Raw genomic sequence first — 22,528 nt, 5'->3', positions numbered from 1 at the left:
ATAAGAAGTCCCTTTTGCAGTTTGCGTAGAAGTCATGTGAGGGACACGGCAAACATGTGGAAGAAGGTGCTCTGGTCAGATGAGACCAAAATTTAACTTTTTGGCCTAAAAGCAAAACGCTATGTGTGGCGAAAAACTAACACTGCACATCACCCTGAACACACCATTCCCACCATGAAACATGTTGGTGGCAGCATCATTATGTGGGGATGCTTTTCTTCATCAGGGACAGGGAAGCTGGTCAGAGTTGATGGGAAGATGGATGGAGCCAAATACAGGGCAATCAGAAAAAAACCTGTTAGAGTCTGCAAAAGACTTGAGACTGGGGCGGAGGTTCACCTTACAGCAGGACAATGACCCTAAACATATAGCCAAAGTTACAATGGAATGGTTTAGATCAAAGCACATTCATGTGTTAGAATGACCCATAGGCCAGACCTAAATCCAATTGAGAATCTGTGGCAAGACTTAAAAATTGCTGTTCACAGACGCTCTCCATCCAATTTGGCAGAGCTTGAGCGATTTTTCAAAGAAGAATGGGCAAAAACGTCACTCTCTAGATGTGCAAAGCTGGTAGAGACATATCCAAAATGACATGCAGCTGTAATTGCAGCAAAAGGAGGTTCTACAAAGTATTGACTCGGGGGGGCTGAATATAAATGCATGCCACACTTTTCACATATTTATTTGTAAAAAAAATTGAAAACTATTTATCATTTTCCTTCCACTTCACAATTACTGTATGTGCCACTTTGTGTTGATCTATCACATAAAAACAAATAAAATACATTTACGTTTTTGGTTGTAACATGACAAAATGTGGAAAATGTCAAGGGGTGAATACTTTTTCAAGGCACTGTATATACAGCCAGAGATCCACAACATCTCATCTTTACCTTTAGCTGATATAATTTGTAAGACATACATTTTTTACCTCTTTTTGCCTCACAAGAAATGCATCAATGAAGCTTCTCTGGTCATTCTCATCTAAGTTCTTCAGATGTTTTATGAATGTTTTTGTAACAAATTCACACATTTCCTCCACATTCTTTACAATAGTTTTGTGGTCACCAGGAAGAAAGCCCAAGAATGGGAAAATATTATATATCTGATAAAAAAAAGATAATTTAATTGTTAGGCTGCAGTGGTGATGGATTTACAATATTCTTTTTATTGTGGTCATGGTTACAAAATCTGTTATGTAATAGGATAAATAAAAAAGAGAGAAGGGTGGGACTTTAAATGAAGTTTGCATCCCTAGAGGTGACACGATGCAAATGAAGGCGGACAGTACTCAGAATATTAAGGCTATGAACATACAAACCATTATAGAATCGATATTGAGCAATCACTGATTTATTGTACAGAGTTAACGGTAATAATAGTATTCACACAGTAAAATAGTGACAGAATAGATACATAGTTTAAAACATATACAATATATACCAGTGATAATGATAGCATAATATATTGGTATCAAGGTTGGTTCATGCTGTACATATGGTAAAAAGCAATTCACTTTCATTGAAGCGTGTCTCCTTGGTGGGAAAAATAACTGTAGTTATTGATACAGTCCAATTGGTAAAAAGAACAGTTGGTAGTGTTGAAAGGTAGGAATGATAAGGCATCTATTGGCTCTACGCGTTTCGTGGCAACTGCCACTCATCAGGAGCAAAAATGAGAGAAATGTCTAGGTATAGAAACACATAATTAGTTTGTGTAAAGTAAACAACGGATTGAGTTATATAGGGAGAGGAGAAAGGGGGGGGGAAGGGGTATTGTCCCCATTTACCACGAACACTTACAATAGTGCCAATGAGACTGGACATGGGTATGGGGGGCCGAAATCTGGCCGGGCAACAAACATCAGTTATGTAATAGGTTTCAATATTTTCAGAGCTTCTGACCCGGGACAAGCATGCAAGGTTCTTTTTTTTCTTACTAGCTGCATTCATGTTCCAGGTCAATGACCTGGAAAGCACTGGTGTCAGAGACATCCAGAAAGCTAGAATTTTCAAAGTAAGTGAGAAGTGGCATTGCCTCCATATTTCTCCTAATACATTAAAGCCTTAAAATGGTGTGCCTAAAAATTGCATGCATCTTAAAACTGTGGCTTGACATGCTTGGCATCTATTTACTCAATGCAACCTCATCTTTTATACCTCCCAAAGAAGTAGGGTGACCACATTTCCAACCTGCCATTTAGGGACCCCCCCCCCCGCACCCGCCCCAAAAAGATGGTTTTTGATACTTTTTTTGCAAATTTTTTGGAAAAAAAAAAGCAAACAGTGGTAACCAGTTTAGACATGTGGTACATGTGGTAGAACGGAGGGGGACACAGTGAAAGAACGGAGGGAGACACGGTGGAAGAACGGAGGAGGACAGCAGAACTAAGGGGGACATGGAGGAAGAACGGAGGGGGGCACGGAGGGGGACACGGTGGAAGAACGGAGGGGGGACAGCAGAACGGAGGGGGGACAGCAGAACGGAGGGGGACAGCAGAACGGAGGGGGACAGCAGAACGGAGGGGGACACGGAGGAAGAACAGAGGGGGACACGGAGGAAGAACAGAGGGGGACACGGAGGTAGAATGGAGGGGGACACGGAGGAAGAACAGAGCGGGACTGCAGGAAAGAGGGGGACTGCAGAACGGAGGGGGACACGGAGGAAGAACAGAAGGGGACTGCAGGAAAGAGGGGGACAGCAGTATGGAGGGGGACACAGAGGAAGAACGGAGGGGGGCAGCAGCAGAACGGAGGGGGACATGGAGGAAGAACGGAGGGGGATAGCAGAACGGAGGGGGACACGGAGGAAGAACGGAGGGGGACAGCAGGACGGAGGGGGACAGCAGGACGGAGGGGGACATCAGGACGGAGGGGGACACGAAGGAAGAACGGAGGGGGACAGCAGCAGAACGGAGTGGGACACAGAGGAAAACTGGAGGGGGACAGCAGCAGAATGGAGGGGGAGTGGGGGACAACAGCAGAATGGAGGCGGAGTGGGGGACAGCAGCAGAATGGAGGGGGGGCATGCTCACTGTACCAAAGAAGTGTAACACTAACCTGAAAGTTTGTCAATGACATGCAGCAAACTCGCGGACCTCGTGGGTGGGAGGGAGGACTCGGACGAGGCTCAGCTCAGGACAGAAGTTGAACTGTGGAGAAGTCAGGCAGCTCGGAGTCGGGCTGCGCTGCTGGCTGCTGGCAATGTGCTGCTGCTGCTGCAGCGGCCGCTGGAGTAGTCGGCGGCAGCCCTGGGACGGCGGCACTGACTTAGCACAGGCATTATGTGTGGCTCTCTCTGGTGTCTGTGGCTGCCTGGCTGGTGGCTGCTCTCTCTATCTCTCGGAGGCGCGCTGCTCAGCCGTAGCCTGTAGGGTGCGGGTGCCCACTACACTGACTGCCCACCTGACAATGTCAGCTGACAGCACTGGTTGCTAGACGCAGGGGCTGCCCAACCGGTTAGGCATATGATGTGTGTGTTACACAGTGTATAATGTTTATAAGGGTGATGGAGTCAGACTGGCGCCTGGCGTTTTGGGGTTTTTTCATTCCGGGACACTCTATTGTCCCGGAATGAAGGTGCCCGGGACACGGGACAAAAATCAGAAATAAGGGACAATCCCGGGCAATCCGGGACACGTGGGCACCCTACAAAGAAGTGGGTATTTTATTTTGTTTGTTCTTAAAAATATGCATTTAACCACTTCCCGCCCGCCCACGTCATATGACGTCCTGGGCTTTGGGCAGGTATATCTGAATGATGCCTGTAGTTACAGACATCATTCAGATATTGCCGGTTTCATCCGGCGAATCTCTACACCATAGGAATGATCATAGCAGCCGTTCCACCGCTTGATTGTTCCTATGGGAGGCGAGAGGGGACGTCCCCCCCTCCCGCCGCCCTCCGGTGCTTGCTCCGACTCACTGTTACGATTGGTGAGGCAGAGAGCGGATCCGCCGGCGCTGGATGTAGATCATAGAGATTTCCGGTGGACCAGATGATCGCCGGAGTCTCTATGATCATCAGAGGCCGGGCGCGATGTTATGACGTCACGCCCGGCCTCTTCATTCAAAAAAAACGGCGCCGCTTCGGCTGGGAAGCGGTGATCGTTTTATTTTATTTTTTTATTTCAGGCTTCCCAGCCTAGTGGTGAAATATGGGGTCTTATTGTCCCCATATCTCACTATTAAGAGGACCTGTCATGTTATATTCCTAATATAAGGGATGTTTACATTCCTTGTAATAGGAATAAAAGTGATCAAAAATGTATTTTTTTTTCAAAAAAGTGTCAAAATGAAAAAAACAAAATATAATTATCAATAAAAAAAATTTTTTAAAGTGCCGCTGTCCCCGTGTGCTCGCACGCAGAAGCGAACGCATACATAAGTCCCGCCCACATATGAACACGGTGTTCAAACCATACATGTGAGGTATCACCGCGAACGTTGGAGTGAGAGCAATCATCTTGTCACTAAACCTTCTCTGTAACTCAAAACATGTAACCAGTAAAAAAATTTCAACCGTCGCCTATGGGGATTTTTAAGTACCGAACATTGGCGCCATTCTATGAGCGTGTGCAATTTTGAAGCGTGACATGTTAGGTATCTATTTACTCAGCGTAACTTCATCTTTCACAATATGCAAAAAAATTGGGCTAACTTTACTGTTTTGGTTTTTTTTAAACACAAAACTTTTTTTTTTCCAAAAAAAACGCATTCGAAAAATTCCTGTGCAAATACCGTGTGAGATAAAAAGTTGCAACAACCGCCATTGTATTCTCTGGGGTCTTTGCTAAAAAAACATATATAATGTTTGTGGGTTCTATGTAATTTTCTAGCAAAAAAATGATGATTTTTACATGTAGGAGAGAAATGTCAGAATTGGCCTGGTAAGGAAGTGGTTAATACACAGTTCTGCAAAAATAGTGCAGCATAAAAATTTTCAACTACTGTTTTATTCTAGGGGCCTGCTGCTTTCAGAAAATATATACTTTTTGGGGAGTTTAAAGTAATTAAAAACAAAAAACACTGATTTCAACATGTGTGCAAAAAATAAAAAAAACATTGTTAAGTGTTAAGTAAATTTTTTTTTTTTTTAAACTATTATTGTCATTCTCGCATAGGGCATAAGTGATGGCCTTATTTGGGAGACATACAGTATCTCAAGCCCTTCAGATATTCAGTAACACGTTAGCCACCAATTGCCAGGAAGCTGCATTGTTGGTTGAACAGAACTGATAAATGAAACCCTTCCATGAATGCACACTACTTTACCACAAAGTGTAATAATACTTGTACATGTCCGAATACACATCTATCCTAACAATTACTCTCTGGGTGATATTTAATATTAGTAGCTATGTCTGTCTATGCATACATAATTTGACTAACCTACTGTATTACCTCGGGCAAGAACCGACAACAAGGCAGAAAAGATGCTTTAGAATCAGAGCTCAGTGAATTTACAGAAATAAAACATGAGCAGACATAAGTCAGGGCATATGTAGACAGACTAGCCTGTTGATCAGGCAAGGGCTGAAAATCCAGCAGCCTACTTTAGCTTTTTTGAATACAGCAGATGTGCACTGCAGAGACATAAGCAGTTCTGCAGTTCTGAGCAATGACCAGGTTTATCGTAGTACACTCACTGGCCACTTTAGTAGGTACACCTTGCTAGAACCAGTTTGGACCCCCTTTTGCCTTCAGAACTGCCTTAATTATTCCTGGCATGGATTCAACAAGGTGTTGGAAACATTCCTCAGAGATTTTGGTCCATATTGACATGATATCACGCAGTTGCTGCAGATTTGTTGGCTGCACATCCATGATGCGAATCTCCTGTTCCACCACATCCCAAAGGTGCTCTATTGGAAGGAGATCTGGTGACTGTGTAGGACATTGGAGTACAGTGAGCTCATTGTCACGTTCATGAAACCAGTGGTGAGATGATTTGAGCGTTGTGATATGGTGCATTATCCTGCTGGAAGTAGCCATCAGAAGATGGCCACACTATAGTTATAAAGGGATGGACATGGTCAGCAACAATACTCAGGTAGGCCATGGCATTTAAACAATGCTCAATTGGTACTAAGGGGCCCAAAGTGTGCCAAGAGTGTCCCCCACACCAGTACTCCACCACCATCAGCCTGAACCGTTGATACAAAGCAGGATGGATCCATTCTTGCTTGTTGTTTATGCCAAATTCTGACCCTACCAGCTGAATGTTGCAGCTGAAATCAAGACTCATCAGACCAGGCAACGTTTTTCCTGTCACAGATCAGCTGCGGAGCTGATCTGTCTCTTACCTTTACTGCTGTAGGTCGGCTGGCACCTGTTGTTCCACTAGCTTGTGTTCAGCTCTGGCTGCACTCAGCAGCTATGGGTGTCACCGGCTTCACCTGTTGCTTAATATATCATTCCTTACTGCTACTTCCTGTCCAGCCCCCCATGTGCCTCGCTATTTAAATTCCACTCAGACCAGTTTCTGGTTGCTTGAGCAACACTTGTTCCTGAGCACCCTTATTGTAACCTGCTTAACCTGACTTCTCATGAATTGATCTCTTGTGTACCGACTCGGCTAGTTCTCCTGATTATGTTGTCTGCTGCCTGCCCTGACCTTGGCTCACTATCCGGCTCTCCTTTTGCTTCATCCATCCATCCGTGTCTGAATGTGTCTTCTGGTACTCTCCTCGCGAGCAGGGTGAACCTGGGGGTCGTGACCTGGGGTCAGCACGCAGCTAAGCCCAAACCCTCATGAGGGGGTCCCTGGCAGACCACCGGCTGGCCCTTAGATTCCACACCCTGGGGGATCCCGTGTCACCTGCTCGCCTGTGGGCGAGCACTGTGTAGCACTGTGACATTTCCAATCTTCTATTGTCCAATTTTGGTGAGCCTCTGCGAATTGGTGGCACTCGGTGTGGTCTTCTGCTGCTGTAGCCAATCTGCTTCAAGGTTGGATGTGTTGTGCATTCAGAGATGGCATTCTGCATACCTTGGTTGTAACGAGTGGTTATTTGAGTTACTGTTGCCTTTCTATCATCTCGAACCAGTCTGTCCATTCCCCTCTGACCTCTGACATCAACAAGGCATTTTCGTCCACACAACTGCCGCCCACTGGATATTTTCTCTTTTTCGGACTGTTCTCTGCAAACCCTAGTATGGCTGTGCATGAAATCCCAGTTGACCAGCAGTTTCTGAAATACTCAGACCAGCCCGTCTGGCAGCAACAACCATGCCAGATTCAAAGTCACTTAAATCCCCTTTCTTCCCCATTCAGATGCTCGGTTTGAACTTCAGCAAGTCGTCCTTACCTTGTCTAGTTGCCTAAATGCATTGAGTTGCTGCAATGTGTCTGGCTGATTAGCAATTTGTGTTACCAAGCAATTAAATAGGTGTACCTTATAAAGTGGCCAGTGAGTGTATATGTCCCACATGTTGGAAAACATGTTTGTTTGTGAAAAAGTTATGCTAAATAAAGATTGGTGAAAATTAAAAAAATATATATTACCGCAACTGTAAGACTTCCTAAAAGTTTAACATTTTCTGAAATCAAACTCAAAAGTCTCTTAAATTGCTGGTCTTCATAGTCCATTCGGTGTCCAAGTAATACTGACACAATGATATTAGCCACTGCAGCATTTATCATCATCCTATTATCAAATGGCTTTCCTGTGATGAGAATTTAAAGCAAAAGTCAAAAACATATAATGCTGGGGCGGAAATTGAATTGTCCATTTTGTAGCCAAATGTTACCTTTTAAAGATTCAAAACCTTTAATTAGATAAGAACATTCTTCAATAATGCTCTCTTCAACAGGACTTTTCCCCATTCCGAAATCACGCAAGGTTGTCAATGTAAATCTTCTCATCACCTTCCAGTTTTCACCACGTGAGTGAGCAAGTCCTGAGAAATTCAACATTGTGAGCGTATATCTTTAATTAGACAGCAGACACCCTATTGGCATGGAGGTATGTATTTGTATTTTATATTTTGGAAGATTGTTCCCTACATTTTTTTTGTAGAAAAGTATCGCCAATACTTGTTCGCCAATTTGTGGCCAGTGCCCACCCCCCCCCCCCCCCCACTAAACATTCCCCCACCTCATTTAGCAAAACCCTCCAACAGTAGTCAAAAAATAAATAAATAAAAAATGCCAGAAATACTCACCTAAATACATGGTCACTGGGTTTCCATCTTTCTCGCTGCAAAGTGGAAGGGTCCTTCTTTGGGTGCCCATTTCTCTGCCTGGAAATGCAGGTATTCTCCATTGGCTGTGCATCAGTGGCATGATGACATCACAGTGAGGGTTAGAAAGTGGCAGGTCCAGACTGCAGTTGTGGATTATTGGTCCCAATTAGCAGAAAAAGCATGCCAGCGGATCACCAGGCAGGATTCAGGTATGGGCTTAGGAGGACTTGTTCCCTTAAATGTCATATTGGTGAGTGGATTGAATTTTAGTTTTAATGTTTGCCCAGAGTTTAATGTATATCAAAATTTTGAAAGTTTTTCTTTTTTATGTTCATAAAGTACAAAATGTTTTAAAGCCCTATCAATGTTTTTTTGTTTTTTTTTAACTTGTGCCCCATTATCAAAATCCCCCATTACTTCCATCCCATAGATTCAACATAAGGAAGAGGAAATCTCACAAAAGTGTGGAAAATCCCCTCTTAGTTAGTAATCACTGGAACAGGTGTCCCTGTTGGAAAATTTCCCCTCATTTTCTACCTTGGTGTCAACTCAGAATTTTAGATTTCCCCTCACTTTCAGTCCTGGTGACAATGGCCATGGGGAATTGTGTGCAAGGACTTAGAAAGCCACATTGCAATCACTGCATGGTTATGGTTGGCTGACATGGCTGACTTAGCAAATGTTGGTATGAAACTATTCAAAGAGATATAAAGGAAAATATTGTCTGGTAATGTGCAGCATATTAATGCTACAAAATAATAAGCATTGATCATTCTTCCAGAAGCGCATTTGTGAGGTCAGGCACTGATGTGGAAGAGAAGGCCTAGATCGCTGTCCCTGATCTAATTCATCCCAAAGGTGTTCTATCGGGTTGAGGTCAGTCAAGTTCCTCCCAAACACGCTCATCCATGTCTTTATAGACCTTGCTTTGTGCACTGAAGCAAATCATTTGGTAGAGGGAGGATTATGGTGTGGGGTTGTTTTTCAGGGGTTGGGCTTGGCCCGTTAGCTCCAGTGAAGGGAACTCTAATGCCACGTACACATGATCAGACTTCCTGATGGGAAATGTTGGATGTGAGCTTGTTGGCGGAAAGTCCGACCGTGTGTATGCTCCATCGAACAATTGTTGTCGGACTTTCCACCAACAAATGTTGGCTAGCAGGTTCTCAAATTTTCCACCAACAGATGTTTGTTGTCTGACTTTCCAAATGTGTGTACAATCCGTCGCACAAAAGTCCACGCATGCTCGGAATCAAGAACAAGCAGGAAATGCTCGGTCTTGTAAAACTAGCGTTTGTAATGGAGATATCACATTCGTGACGTGGCAAATTATGAAATCTCTCAATGCAGCGCATTTTCTTCTTCTTTATAATGGTATAATAATGAAGCTGCTTTGCTGCTGATATTCACAGAGTTCTGACATTTTTTAGTGATCTCCAGAATAATATATATTTTTTTTTTGTCTAGTGGTCTCCAGAATATTTTTTTTTTTTCGTTTTGTGTGTCAAGTTTCCACAACACCATTATTATCTTGTATTTTTTAACCTCAAAGATACAACTATGTTGGTGTCCCTTGTTAATTTGACATTGTATTTTTGAAATGTACCTGCCTACTCACAAACAAACTGTCCCTTTTTAAGTAAAACACATAGCCAAGTATTTGTCAAAACATAAATTTTTTATTTAATCGGGAGCCCTGTCAGAAACCATGAATCAGACCGAGACAGAAGTACAGTTAATCACACTTGTTTAATAATAATAAAAAGGTAAACAGAGTAAGTGTAGTCAATTCATAGCCAGAGTTCAATAACCAGATTGGGTAGTCAGCCAATGCCAATATCAGAAAGCCAGAGATCAATGTAGTAGTACAGCAAGCAGGATCAGGAGCCAGAAGGGTAGTCAGCTGAGCAAGTCTTCAACAGGAATGCAGGAGAAAGTCTCTGAGGTGTGACCAAAGGCGAAGGCAGAGATGAAGTGAGCTGGACGGTTTTAAGTAGCCAGGACTGACGAGCAGATCATCAACAGCTGAGTCACTGTGGAGAGAAAGGAGCTGGCAATTAGCCGATAGCTAAGCGGCCAGCTCAGAGAAGGAAGGGCTGAGCCCAGCCTTGACAAGAACAAGGTCATAACAAAATAAAAAGGGGCAGACATCAATTATTTGACTGTCCAAATTGGTAACCTGAGGAGTCCATTTAATAGGGAGCACGATACGGTCCAGGACGAGAGATTGGGAGCAGCAGCAGATGACATATATGTCCCGAGACTGTGGTCTTCCAACAGCCTGCGATTTTTGCACACCAAACCCAGGCCATCACTCTCAACACCTTCTTCCACTCTTTCTTCCATTCTGCTGTGGTGGATGGGGTGGCTCTGTTGTTGGTGGAGGTGGCGGAGGTGGTGGAGGAGCATGGTCCAACTCACAGAGGTGTGTTTGACGTGTGAGTTCGTCCCTCGTCCCCTTGTTTAGGGCTTGCAGAATTATCTCCTCGCACATAGTGCTTTGGGCCTCCCCCATCTTTTCTAATTTACTGGCAGTGACGCATCCAAATGCCTCGTGGCCACCAGGGGTCATGATAATTGCCACAGTAGCATGTTATAGGGAAAGCAACCGTGGCCTCCTCCAGGTTCCTTGCCTTCCTGGTCCTTTTGGTTGGAGGGCGGAGGGGAGGAACCTGGAATTCGGTCAAGCTGCTTGCCACAGCCTCCTCCTGGCTGAGACTTTCCTGTGTATGAAAATGGTACATAGATTTAGGTTTTTGGTAATCACTCACACAGAATTTTGAGCTCGTGACTGTTGTAAATTGAATGTTAACAAATAGAAGACTATAATTCTGACCCCAGCATTTTTCATTCGTGTCCCAATCATTTTTTGGCTACTACTGTCTATTGATATGTAAACCACTTTGTTAAATCAGAAATTTGTGATCAATAACATCTAGTTAACATCATTCAATTTTTTAACAAGAAATATGTTCAGCAATGCTATACCTGGGTCAAGCTGGCCTCCTCCACATTTTCTTCCTGGGTGGAAGGCCCGGGTTGGACCTCAGGAGCCTCAGCTGATGTTGAAGGAAGTGTTGATAGCGATGGCCTGGGTTCGGTCTGGTCGGACAAAAAATGCAGGTACCATAGCCTGGGGACATATACGTCATCTGCTGATGCTCCGGATCTCAGGGAATCCTGGACCTTATTGCACTCCCTATTATATGTGCTCCTCAGGCTACCAATTTTGGCCTTCAAATAGGTGATGTCTGCCGTGGGATACACAGGCTTCACTAATTCCAACAGTTTCTCCAGCCCTGCCTTCCTCTTTAGCTTGTTAGAATAGTCCCTGCATTAGACTTGTCAGAGACATGGCAGCTCCCTGTATTTGTTTATAACGTTGGGCAGGAAATCAGAGGCTGTGAATTTATCAACCATTTTATCTGCAAGACACAACACAAGACAAACCCTAATGTCAGTCTAAACACTCCTAATCTTGTCCCAATATAGGCCTCAATTTATAAGCATTATAGGCCACTAACCACTGATGTCCCAACATACAATTTACCTTTGTTTGAACAATCGGTGCTAACGATCCTCCGGCCTCCAGATCGTACGTACGTCGTTACATCGCCCGCGTGTTATGCTATATATACACTGCGCATGCGTCAACCTCCGCCCCATTCCTTCTTTCTAGTGTATTCCCCACCTCTTCTCTTTCTGGGCAGTGGGAGAGCACGTGGCGGAGACACAGCAGGTGTGTGCTGTGAGCAGCAACAACGAAAGCCCAGAGCAAGGCAGTTCCAGATCTAGGAGGAGATATAAGACCTCAAATATGTCCTTTGAAGAGATGGTGGAGATGGTGGACATCTTAAAGAGGACAGACTATGATGGGAGGCATGGATCTTACAGAAACGCTAACGTGAGAAAGACCAAGATCATGGCTAAAGTTGTCAGAAGTCTGCACAGAAATTTTGGGGTACGACGATCCAAGGATCAATTGAGGAAACGCTGGTCAGACATGAAATTGAGGGAGCAATATCAGTATCGCAAGATCAGGAAAGTGCTGCAAAAAAAGTAAGCATTTTTTCTTTGTTCCTATTATTATTATAATTTTTGTGCTTGTCCATGTGCTTTTCTTTACTGTTGTACTGTTTAAAATGCCAAGTTTGAGGTTCCTGGACACAGCAATCATTCATATTAAACATCGTTCGTTCGACCACTAATACTTCGTTTTTGGCAGATGCAGGTTAACTACATTTGTTCCGCCTATTTGGATTAAAATAAGTTTATTACATTGTTGTCTAGATGTGTTTGAAACTTTAATGAAATTACAACTTTATTCAGTGTAAGGAGAGGACACTCAGCAGCTGTTTACACATCTGGACGCAGGAGTACTAGTGTGGGACACCATAACAACCTTGTTATGGTGTCCCACGCAGGTGCTCCAGTGGATACTAGGGGTCTCTCCATGTGTGAAACTTGCACAAAACAGGTAAGAATTCCAGCTTTTGAAAGTGAAAAAAATCATGTCTTCAGCCAAAGCAGACAGTTGGACAACACTTCCAAGCAATGTTTCATATGACTATTTCTAGCCTAATATATCTGTCTGCTAAGTATACCTTTTTTGTATTCACATAGGGAAGAAAAGAATAGGGACATCTGAGGACACCAGTAACTCCACACCGAATGAAGAAAGGGAACTCTCCACACACCATGAAGATGTGGATGCAGAGGTTCAGGAAGTGCTGGGTGAAGTGGGAGAAATGGTGTTGACAACAGGTCAGTGTCTGAGACCACAGCTTAAGGTAATAGATGGATGCCTGCATATTTATAATACATGGTGTTTTTTTTTTTATTTTTAGGTGATGTGGATGTTGTGGAAGAAAAAAATCACTTCAGCAGTGCAAGTGCACAAATACTGATCAGTGAGATCATAGTGTGCAATCGTGATTTGGAAAAGATGAAACAAAACATCCATGATATTCAAAAAAGACTGAGCAACATCATCGATATTTTAGGCAAAATCTAAACCAAAAAAAGCATTTTAAAGTTGTCGTTATGTTGTACATTTTTTTACAGTTTTAAATGAATTGCAAAGCCAAATTTTGAAGATGCACACAGTGTGTCAACATGTGCTCTTTCCCATTATGGGATATCAATGTACGCATTTTGTGTGTGCAACCCCTTCCTCCAAACTAAAGTAGGTGAGAGGAAGTGGTTGAACCCCCGTTGAACATCCATTGATCCCACATGATGGGAGCTAGCACATGTTGACACACTGGAGCTTATTTCAAAAAGTCAAAAACACTTTGCACTACAAGTGCAATGCAAGTGCACTTATAGGGCAAAGTGGATTGTCCTTTCTGAAATAAGCCCCAGTGTGTCAACATGTGCTAGCTCCCATCATGGGGGATCAATGGATGTGTTTCGGGGGTTACAACCCCTTCCTCTCACCTATATTAGTTTGGGGGAAGGGGTTGCACCCATAAGACGCGTACATTGACATCCCATGATGGGAGATAGCACACGTTGACACACTGTGTGTTTTGTGGCTTGAGCAAAATAGATGTAGGGAAAAGACACACAATTTAGGCATGGGATCATGAGGGAAATCCAAATTTTGAGTCCCAATTTGTGTGCACCTTCAAAATTTGGCTTTTATAGGGGTGAGATCACCCCATCTGATGAAGGCAAGATCAACACAGTTTTGACGTACTAATGTCTCATATGGCCTTCACTTTAGCAAAGTTGAACTTTGTAAGTTCCTGAGTTGGGGATGTGTATGTAATGTTTTTAAACATGCCTGTGTAGCCCCAAAAAACGCACATTTATATCAGACATACATGTTATACACCAAGATGTTGGTTTGTTCCAAAACCGTTTATAACGCACATGTGAATGTGCTTGGAGTAAAATGTTTTATACTCAACAATGTGTGGCTTATTATTTCAATGCTCAATACCAGTTTATTTTTTAAGTTGATGTAGTTACAGTGGCAATGGGGGTTATTTACTAAAGGCAAATCCACTTTGCACTACAAGTGCACTTCAGTCCACTTTCAAGTGGACTGAAAGTGCACTTGTAGTGCAAAGTGGATTTGCCTTTAGTAAATAACCCCCACTGTGCTGTAAAATTTGCCAAAATCAGGCCATTTTAGGGACTACAAGCAATTAATTCATGGAGTTGAAAAGGATGATTATTTTTATCATGAATGCATTACATACATTAACAACAATAACATTGTGTGTGTGTAGCAGACCCACAGCACAACATAATAGTTATCTGAAGAAGAGCTTGTCACCTCATGTATCAAATAAGTTACGTTTGCACTATTGAAGAAAGTGGGCAAAAATAAAAGGCCAATTGAGAACCTAAGAAACAGATAAGAAATACAAACATTAATTCAAATGAAATATGAGTTTAGTTTTTCACAAAAAATGTATTATTCATCTGCAAGATTTGCTTGTAAATCAATTGCCTGTATTACTTTAATTTATAATTAAAGTAGTATGACCCTGAGTTGGGTGGTGGGATGATCCTGACATGCTTCCCATCGATAGCACCACCACCAGTGGGAAAGTCCCACTGATGGTGGAATTGGAATTGGGAAGCCACAGTCTGCCATTCCTGTGGGTTGGAAGCAAACTGTGGAGTCAAACAAGAAAAAAAATAGTACTTTTGCACACAACAAGTATAAGGTCAACTTATCAGATTCCTCACCCCCTCTGGTGGCCCTTTGGAAAAATTTTATGGTGGGGGGGTGGGTAGATGTTTTGGACAGGTAACCCTTCTCCACTTTATTGAGAGCTGAATGCATAAATAATATGTGTTACTTTGGCCAGCCCCATCCTTACTTACACTATTGGCAGCCCACTGGACAGGTAAGAAGTGCCATAATCCAAAAATATTATTACACACTGTCCAAATTGAAGCACATTTTTACATTCTGCAATGACCTATCAAGATAATAGGAGAACAAAACTTTAAACAGTACCATTTGAAAGTATTCAGGCAGGCACTTGCACTACCTGCTTTGGTGAACTCATCCATAAATATGAACACAAAAGAGGTAGGTATAGTGTGTATGGGTTTGGCAAAGTCAGCAGATAGAGTATTGGTATCGGCTGACTTAGCGGTTGGGGGAGGTTAAAAATTAGTTTGGGCCCAAAAAAAAGGGCCTCTTGCACTCTGCCTGAATTTAAGGACAACAATAACATTTGGATACATTTTAGGGGGTGTTTAGGGTAAGCACTACAATGGAGCTGGCAAAATACATTGTTAAGTTACTAGGCTAGGTGTGTATGGGCCCAGGATAGCATGCTGGGAAGGTTAGTGAAGGCAAATATGCATGAAATACAAAAAAGGAGCATTAAAAGCTCACAGCATGCATGTGGACAAAGAGCACATTCACAGCATATTACAATCATTGTAATTATGGAATGAAGAAATGAATACAATACATTGGCAAACATTAAATACATAGAATGTGATGTTAAAGGAGAAAACTTACCTTAATATAGTCCTTCTGCAGGATCTGAATGATGACAGAACAAATCTCTGGGATAATGATTCCCAGAGCCTGGGGGGAGATCCCAGTCATGAACTTCAGGTCCTGTAGACTTCTCCCCGTCGCCAAGTACCGCAAGGTGGCGACGAGCCTTTGCTTCAGGAGAGATGGCTTGCCGCATGCAGGTGTCCTGCTTCATAATATAAGGGGACAGAAAAGCCAATAGACAGTGAAAGACAGAGTCCGTCATCCGGAGATAGTTCCTGAAATCATCAGGATTATTCTCCTGGAGCTCCTGCAGCAAAGGCATATGACAGAATTGGTCACGATTAAGTAACCAATTCTTGGTCCAAGAACTCCTCCTCCCCCTGTTCATGGACTCGACTTGGGTCAAAGAACTAACTCCAACACCAAGCCCAACAACAGCACAAACTCTCAGATGAGAACGCAACCGCATCATGGCTAGTAAACGAATGACTGTTCAGAACAAACTGACAGAACGCACTGAAAATCAGAAAGGACCTGACAAGAAAGACCTGAAAATCAGAAATGACCGGACAAGCACGCACTGAAAATCAGAAGCAAACTATAAATAGAATGCACTGAAAGACAGAAACGACCTGACAAGCATGCACTGAAGAACAAATGACCCCATTTTGGAAAGTAGAGCATCAGCATACCAAGACAGTTTGGACAATTTCATGCTCCCAACTTTGTGGGAACAGTTTGGGGATGACCCCTTCCTGTTCCAATATGACTACACACCAGTGCACAAAACAAGGTCCATAAAGACATGGATGAGAGAGCTTGGGGCTTAGGAACTTGACTGGCCTGACCTCAACCCGATAGAACACCTTTGGTATGAATTCTCGTCCAACATCAGTGCCTGACCTCACAAGTGTGCTTCTAGGAAGAATGGTCAAACATTCCCATAGACACACTCCTAAACCTTGTGGATTGCCTTCACTGAAGAGTTGAAGCTGTTATAGCTACACAGGGTGGGCCAACTCAATATTGAAACCTACTGACTAAGATTAGGATGCCATTAAAAGAAATGTGCGAGTAAAGGCAGGCATCCCAATACTCTTGACAGTATAGTGTATATACTCCAAAGTTGAAGTTCAAAGACTTATTATCCAGTAACAAAATCGAAAACATCCAAAAATGTGGAACCCCAGCACAGTTTGAAAAAACAGGGTGTATATTCGGCTGTAAAGAAGCTTGTATTAATCAGAGTCACCTCCATCTCCACAGGGCAACCTACATTTTTTATTAAAGCTGTGTCCCTGAACTCTATTAAAGGGATTTTATAATATAAAAATCCTATTTTTTCTTTGTTTCAGTTAAGTAAAACATTCAGTGCTTCTCCCTCCCCCAGCCTGTGAATGGACAGTGAAAGGGGAAGAAGCTAAACAATGAGCCCATCTCTTTGTCAGTCTTTCCTCCTATTGGCATGTTCCTTGTTACAACATAAGCACTGCAGCACATCTGACTGGTTTCTTATGCTGCTTCTGCCTCTTCCATACTAATCTCCACTGTACATGGGTTTGCTACAAGCTGATACCAAATTATGTTCAATCACTTAAAGTGATTGTAAGGGTCATTTTTTTTTTTTTAAACAACAAACATATCATACTTACCTCCACTGTGCAGCTCGTTTTGCACAGAGTGGCACCGAACCTGCTCTTCTGGTGTCCCTCGTCGGCTCTCTCAGCAAATCCCCACATCATATAACCCCCTGGGAGAAGCGCTCTCACGGGGGGTTACCTTGTGGGCGCGCTCCCGAGTCCAGCAATCAGTGTCCATAGAGGCCGAATGCAGGACTCTGCCCCTTCCTTGGCGCCTGCTTCATTGGATTTGATTGACAGCAGCAGGAGCCAATGGCTGCGCTGGTATCAATCTATCCAATCAAGAGCCGGGAGCCCGTGGACAGAGAGACAGCGCGTCCCCGCCGACTGAATTAAGGGGTTCAGTTAAGTAAAACGGGGGGACTAGGGGGCTGGTGACTGCCAGGTGTTTTTTCACCTTAATGCATAGGATTCATTAAGGTGAAAAAAAAAACACGAACCTTTACAACCCCTTTAATTCACTTACTTGAATTTAAAAATATACATTTAAGGATGTACAGTATTATTGATTACAAGGCTGTAATGTTGTGGGTCTTTTATACCTGCATTAAAGTTTAGCTTTAAAGCACATCTGTCAAAAAACAGACTCACCGAAATTCTTGTCCATGTTTTGGAATATTCGAGTTTTCCCTCTTCCTCCAAACTCTTCAGCATAATTGACGAGAGCATCTTTCACGGTTTCATATCCAGCCAATACCACTATTTTGTTTGTACCCATTTGAACGCTAAACACTGGGCCATATTTCTTTGCAAGCTTAGATAAAACAAACAAAAGAAATAAAGAACATTACATTGTAATTTTTTCCCCCACTCAAGAAATATAAATCGAATAATGCAACCTACAAGGGGTGAACTGCAAGGTGCCTGCTATTGCCATGCTCTCCAGAATCATCTCCCCTCTGCCCCATCAAAATAGAAGTGTGAGTATTGCTTCGTACAAGTCTGTAGTTGTAGTACCTACAGTCAGGGGCGTAACTAGAAATAGCAGGGCTCCATAGCAAAATGTTGTATGGGGCCCCCCTGCAAACAGCCCCCCCCCCAGCTGCCCTAGTGTCAATGCAGCGTGACCTGTGCCACATACAGTGTGACCTGTGCCCAATGCAGCCTGACCTGTGCCCAATACAGCGTGACCTGTGCCCAATGCAGCGTGACCTGTGCCCAATACAGCGTGACCTGTGCCCAATGCAGCGTGACCTGTGCCCCATACAGCGTGACCTGTGTCCAATACAGCCTGGTCTGCCTGTGCCCCATACAGCCTCATCTATGCAGAGGAAGAGGCAAGCCACCCGGATCAACAGAGAGCGGGATTGCCCTCTGTAATAGCTTTCATTTCAATTTCCTGTCTTCCCGGGGCTCATCGTCACATAGCCCCACCTCTTGGCCCGACGCCTTTGATGATGTCACATGTCCCGTATTGGATCGGCGTTCTGTCTATCAAAGGCACCGGGCCAAAAGGTGGAGCTATGTGACGTGAGCCCCGGGAACACTGGAAGTTCTAATGAAAGCTCTTACATCGGGCAATTCAGCTCTCTGCTGATACGGACAGCTCGCCTCTTCCTTTCCTCTCTCTTCCCCTGGCTGGGAGACTGTGCCGGCAGTGCTCTTATCCTCACTGGGCCCCACTCGGCTGCAGGCCCCATAGCGCCCGCATGGGTCACTATGGTGGTAGTTACGCCCCTGCCTACAGTATGCAAGCAACATTTCAGGCTGCTGTAGAGTGACTGTGTTTTTCTCTCATCTCACACAATCCTTCAGATGTAGACTACTACAGGGTACAGACTTTTATTCTGGGCAAGTTACCTTTTTGATACACATTAACTTTTTTTTTTTTTTTACTTTCTAATTTTTCATTAAAACTACAAATGTGCTTTCAGCTCTGTAAGATTTTACCCCCTTTATGGCCAGGCTATTTTTTGCTATTTGGCACTGCCCTACTTAAAAGTGATTGTAAACAATCACCTTGTAAAACAACCCATTCAGTTTACAATAGAAACTAAAGGCAAAACATTTTTGTATAGATATAAAATACATTCTAAATACATTTTCCCCTTTTACAGAAGTGATCACATTCCCTCTGTTATCAGCTGCATTAAAGCTGGGGGGGGGGGGGGGGGAGAAGCAGCAGCACACTGAGTTTACCAGTAAATGGCTGTGCAGCGGGGGCATGTCAGGACAGATCTAATCATTGGACGAGAGCATACTGAGTTCCCAGCACAGCTAGAAAACTGACTATGGTGGGTGTGTTCTCCTGCTTGGTGTGGTCAGTTTTTAATAGGAAAGGAGAGGGGACTGTCAGGAACATCAGGGATTTCACATTAAGGAAGCAATACAAAGAAAACAGGATACTTTCTCATACAAGTACACAGTACATGATACATTAGGCACATATCAGGAATATGAAGTTTTGGGGTAAGAAATGGTTTAACTGACAATTGTGCGATCATGCAATGCTGTACCGAAACAAAATTTATGTCATTTTTTTCACACAAATAGAGCTTTCTTTTGGTGGTATCACTTCTGGGTTTTTTATTTTTTGCACTATAAACAAAAAAAGACTGACAATTTTGAAAAAAAAAAAGCTTGATTTTTTTACTTTCTGCTATAAAACATATGTTTAAAAAAAAAAAAAATCTCTTAATAAATTTTAGTTTAGTTTACATGAAAGTTGTCTACAAACTATGAGATATTTACTGGATTTTTTTTTTATATTAGTAATGGCGGCGATCAGCAGCTTATAACAAGACTGCGATATTGTGTCGGGCAATCTGACACTAGTTGATGCTGGGGGGAACTAACTGCCAATGACATCACCAGTGACATTATTACAGTGATCAGTGCTAATAATATACACTATCACTGTACTAATGACACTGGGCAGGAAGGGGTTAACATTTAGGGTGATCAAGATGTTAAAGGGGTTGTAAACCCTTGTGTTTTTTCACCTTAATGCATCCTATTAAGGTGAAAGTCGGGCATTTGTGTCTGTGGATGCAAATGCTGGACTCGGGAGTGGCCCGCAAGGTAACCCCCTCGGGAGAGCGCTTCTCCTAGGGGGTTATCTGATGTGGATAGGAGCTGCGAGAGCCGCTGGGGGACCCCAGAAGAGGTTGTTCGGGGCCACTCTGTGCAAAACAAACTGCACAGTGGAGGTAAGTATGACATGTTTGTAATTTAAAAAAAAATAAAAAAACAAATCCTTTACAATCACTTTAAATATGTGCCTAACAAGTGCTTATGTGTGTACTGTGTGCTGCCTTTACTGGGGACTGCTTAGCAGGGAATGAACAAACAACGATATCCCCTGTCAGTGAACACAGCTCTGTATTGTGTACATTCACAGAGCTGTGTTTGTGGAAGCTCAGAGCAAATCACTGGGTGCCGGCGGTCAATGATTGGCCTGGACCCGGTGATCGACATGTGCTGTGACGAATCACAGCACAGATGGACAAGTGGGCGTGTGTGGGTCCCCTACCCAGAAATACAGAATCATGTACATATACGTGATTCTGTGCAGAAGCTTTTGATAGCTGAAAACTTTGATGACCTCCCACTAAAAAAGCTACATGCCTGATTAAAGGGTTTGAAAAGTTGTTATTGTTGTCCTTCTTTTCCCTCACTTCCTATCTCAATGACACAACAGTCGGTAAGAAGGATTCTCCACTGATAGTTGTCTCTGGAACAGGTGCTTAGGTGGAGATATTTCTCTTCTACTCCCATTTAACTGGAGTTAAAAAGTTTAGACGTTTTCTACTCTATCCAAAAACTGTTTTGGCTGAACCAAAGTTAAATGCTTTCATAATATACATTTTACAGAATTTTACATAAGAATTTTTAAAGGCAACAGTGCTCTGTATTAGTTACACAGTTACATAGCAATTAGGATGAAAAAAAGACACAAGTCAATCTAGTTCAACCAAAAGAAAAAAAAGCAAATAGAAAAGTTCCATATACACAATCCTTTACCCACAGTTGATCCACAAGAAAGCAAAACCCAATAAAGCATGATTCAATTTGCTCCAGCAGGGGAAAAAATCCTTCCGTTCTTTCTTAATAAATAAAATATAAAAGGAATGCTAGTAATTGGACAAAAATGTAAAACATTGGTTGAATATGTTAATATTTTAGTTGCGTTAACATTCCTTCAATTTTTGTAAAGCTTCCATTCAAGCCAAATGCCTTTGCCAAGTAAAGTAAAACAATGCATGCCAACCATCATTTTGGGTACACAGGTTGCCTTACCTCTAGATAAGTAAAGTGTGGCTTCTTTAAATCCATAATATGTAAATTTCCAATGAGTGGCAAAGCCCATGGTCCTGGAGGAAAATTTTTGACATTGCCTTTGTTCCACTGATACAATATACTAAGGATATATAATATGGATAGGGCCAACACAATGTATGTAGCTACGGAGAATCCTAAATCCATTGTTGCTATTAGCTATTGGAAAAGTCTGAACTTGGCAGCTAGTGAACAGTTATTCATTTTCTGCCTTTTATAAGAGAAAGAGGTCTTTCACCTTTAATCCAGTGATAAGATCAGCCCTGTGCAAGTTAATAACAAACAATATTAAGAAATGGTAAGTTTAGGGTATAAAAAAAATTACAAACATAGTTTTAAATAGAACAATTTTAGTTGATTCAGAGAGGGCAATATATCAGGTGCCAAAGGAAGATGAATCTTCTAATACATTTTCTGTAATACAATTCTTCCTACGTTAAACTGCACACCCCTCCTCAACTGTATTATTGCCACTGCCTTTTCCCTTCTCCTCTTGCCAGCTTTAACATCTTCTTGTTTAATCCATTGAATGGTTACGGACGATATAACTACTACCCATGCACGCTGATATCAGGAATGGGCCAAGACTGTACAATGTACTGCGCATTAGCTGCAGTCAGTGTACGTACTTATAAAGTTTGTACTACAAAATGACCCTACATGCTAACAATTTTATATTTTAAAAGCTTAGTTCCCACTTTAACCCAGTTCCCTAACTGATAACTTGTCTACATCCACCTTATCAACCAATTAGCTTGCTTACTAAACAGAGGATCTATGTCAAGGTTGTCCCTTGTTGTGGCAATTTGCTCTTTGTCATTTAATACAAAGCGACTTGCTTGCACCTGCCACCCTGGAGCTTTGTAGAAAAAATGATCCATACTCCGGTTGTTGCTCATAAAATTTCTTCATTTTATTGAATAGCTACAGTGAACAAACGC

The 22,528-nt window shown here is 42.7% G+C and overlaps 1 protein-coding gene and 1 long non-coding RNA gene across 2 annotated transcripts in view; both read right to left on the bottom strand.

The window, feature by feature from the left end:
- LOC141139198 (uncharacterized) overlaps window positions 1-22,528 on the bottom strand; it is a 1,175,459-nt gene that overhangs the window by 71,479 nt on the left and 1,081,452 nt on the right. The window lies entirely within an intron of this gene.
- Window positions 1-22,528, bottom strand: part of LOC141139194 (cytochrome P450 2K6-like) — a 193,016-nt gene that overhangs the window by 63,409 nt on the left and 107,079 nt on the right. Inside the window, exons 6-9 of the mRNA XM_073625113.1 lie at window positions 17,901-18,063; window positions 7,755-7,904; window positions 7,510-7,670; window positions 935-1,108 (exon numbers count right to left, since the gene is read on the bottom strand). Of these exons, the coding sequence (XP_073481214.1) occupies window positions 935-1,108; window positions 7,510-7,670; window positions 7,755-7,904; window positions 17,901-18,063 (648 nt within the window). The remainder of the gene's footprint in view (window positions 1-934; window positions 1,109-7,509; window positions 7,671-7,754; window positions 7,905-17,900; window positions 18,064-22,528) is intronic.

This window comes from Aquarana catesbeiana, linkage group LG04, assembly GCF_042186555.1.
Source record: "Aquarana catesbeiana isolate 2022-GZ linkage group LG04, ASM4218655v1, whole genome shotgun sequence".
NCBI lineage: Eukaryota > Metazoa > Chordata > Amphibia > Anura > Ranidae > Aquarana > Aquarana catesbeiana.
This window is presented reverse-complemented; position numbering and strand designations above follow the sequence as displayed.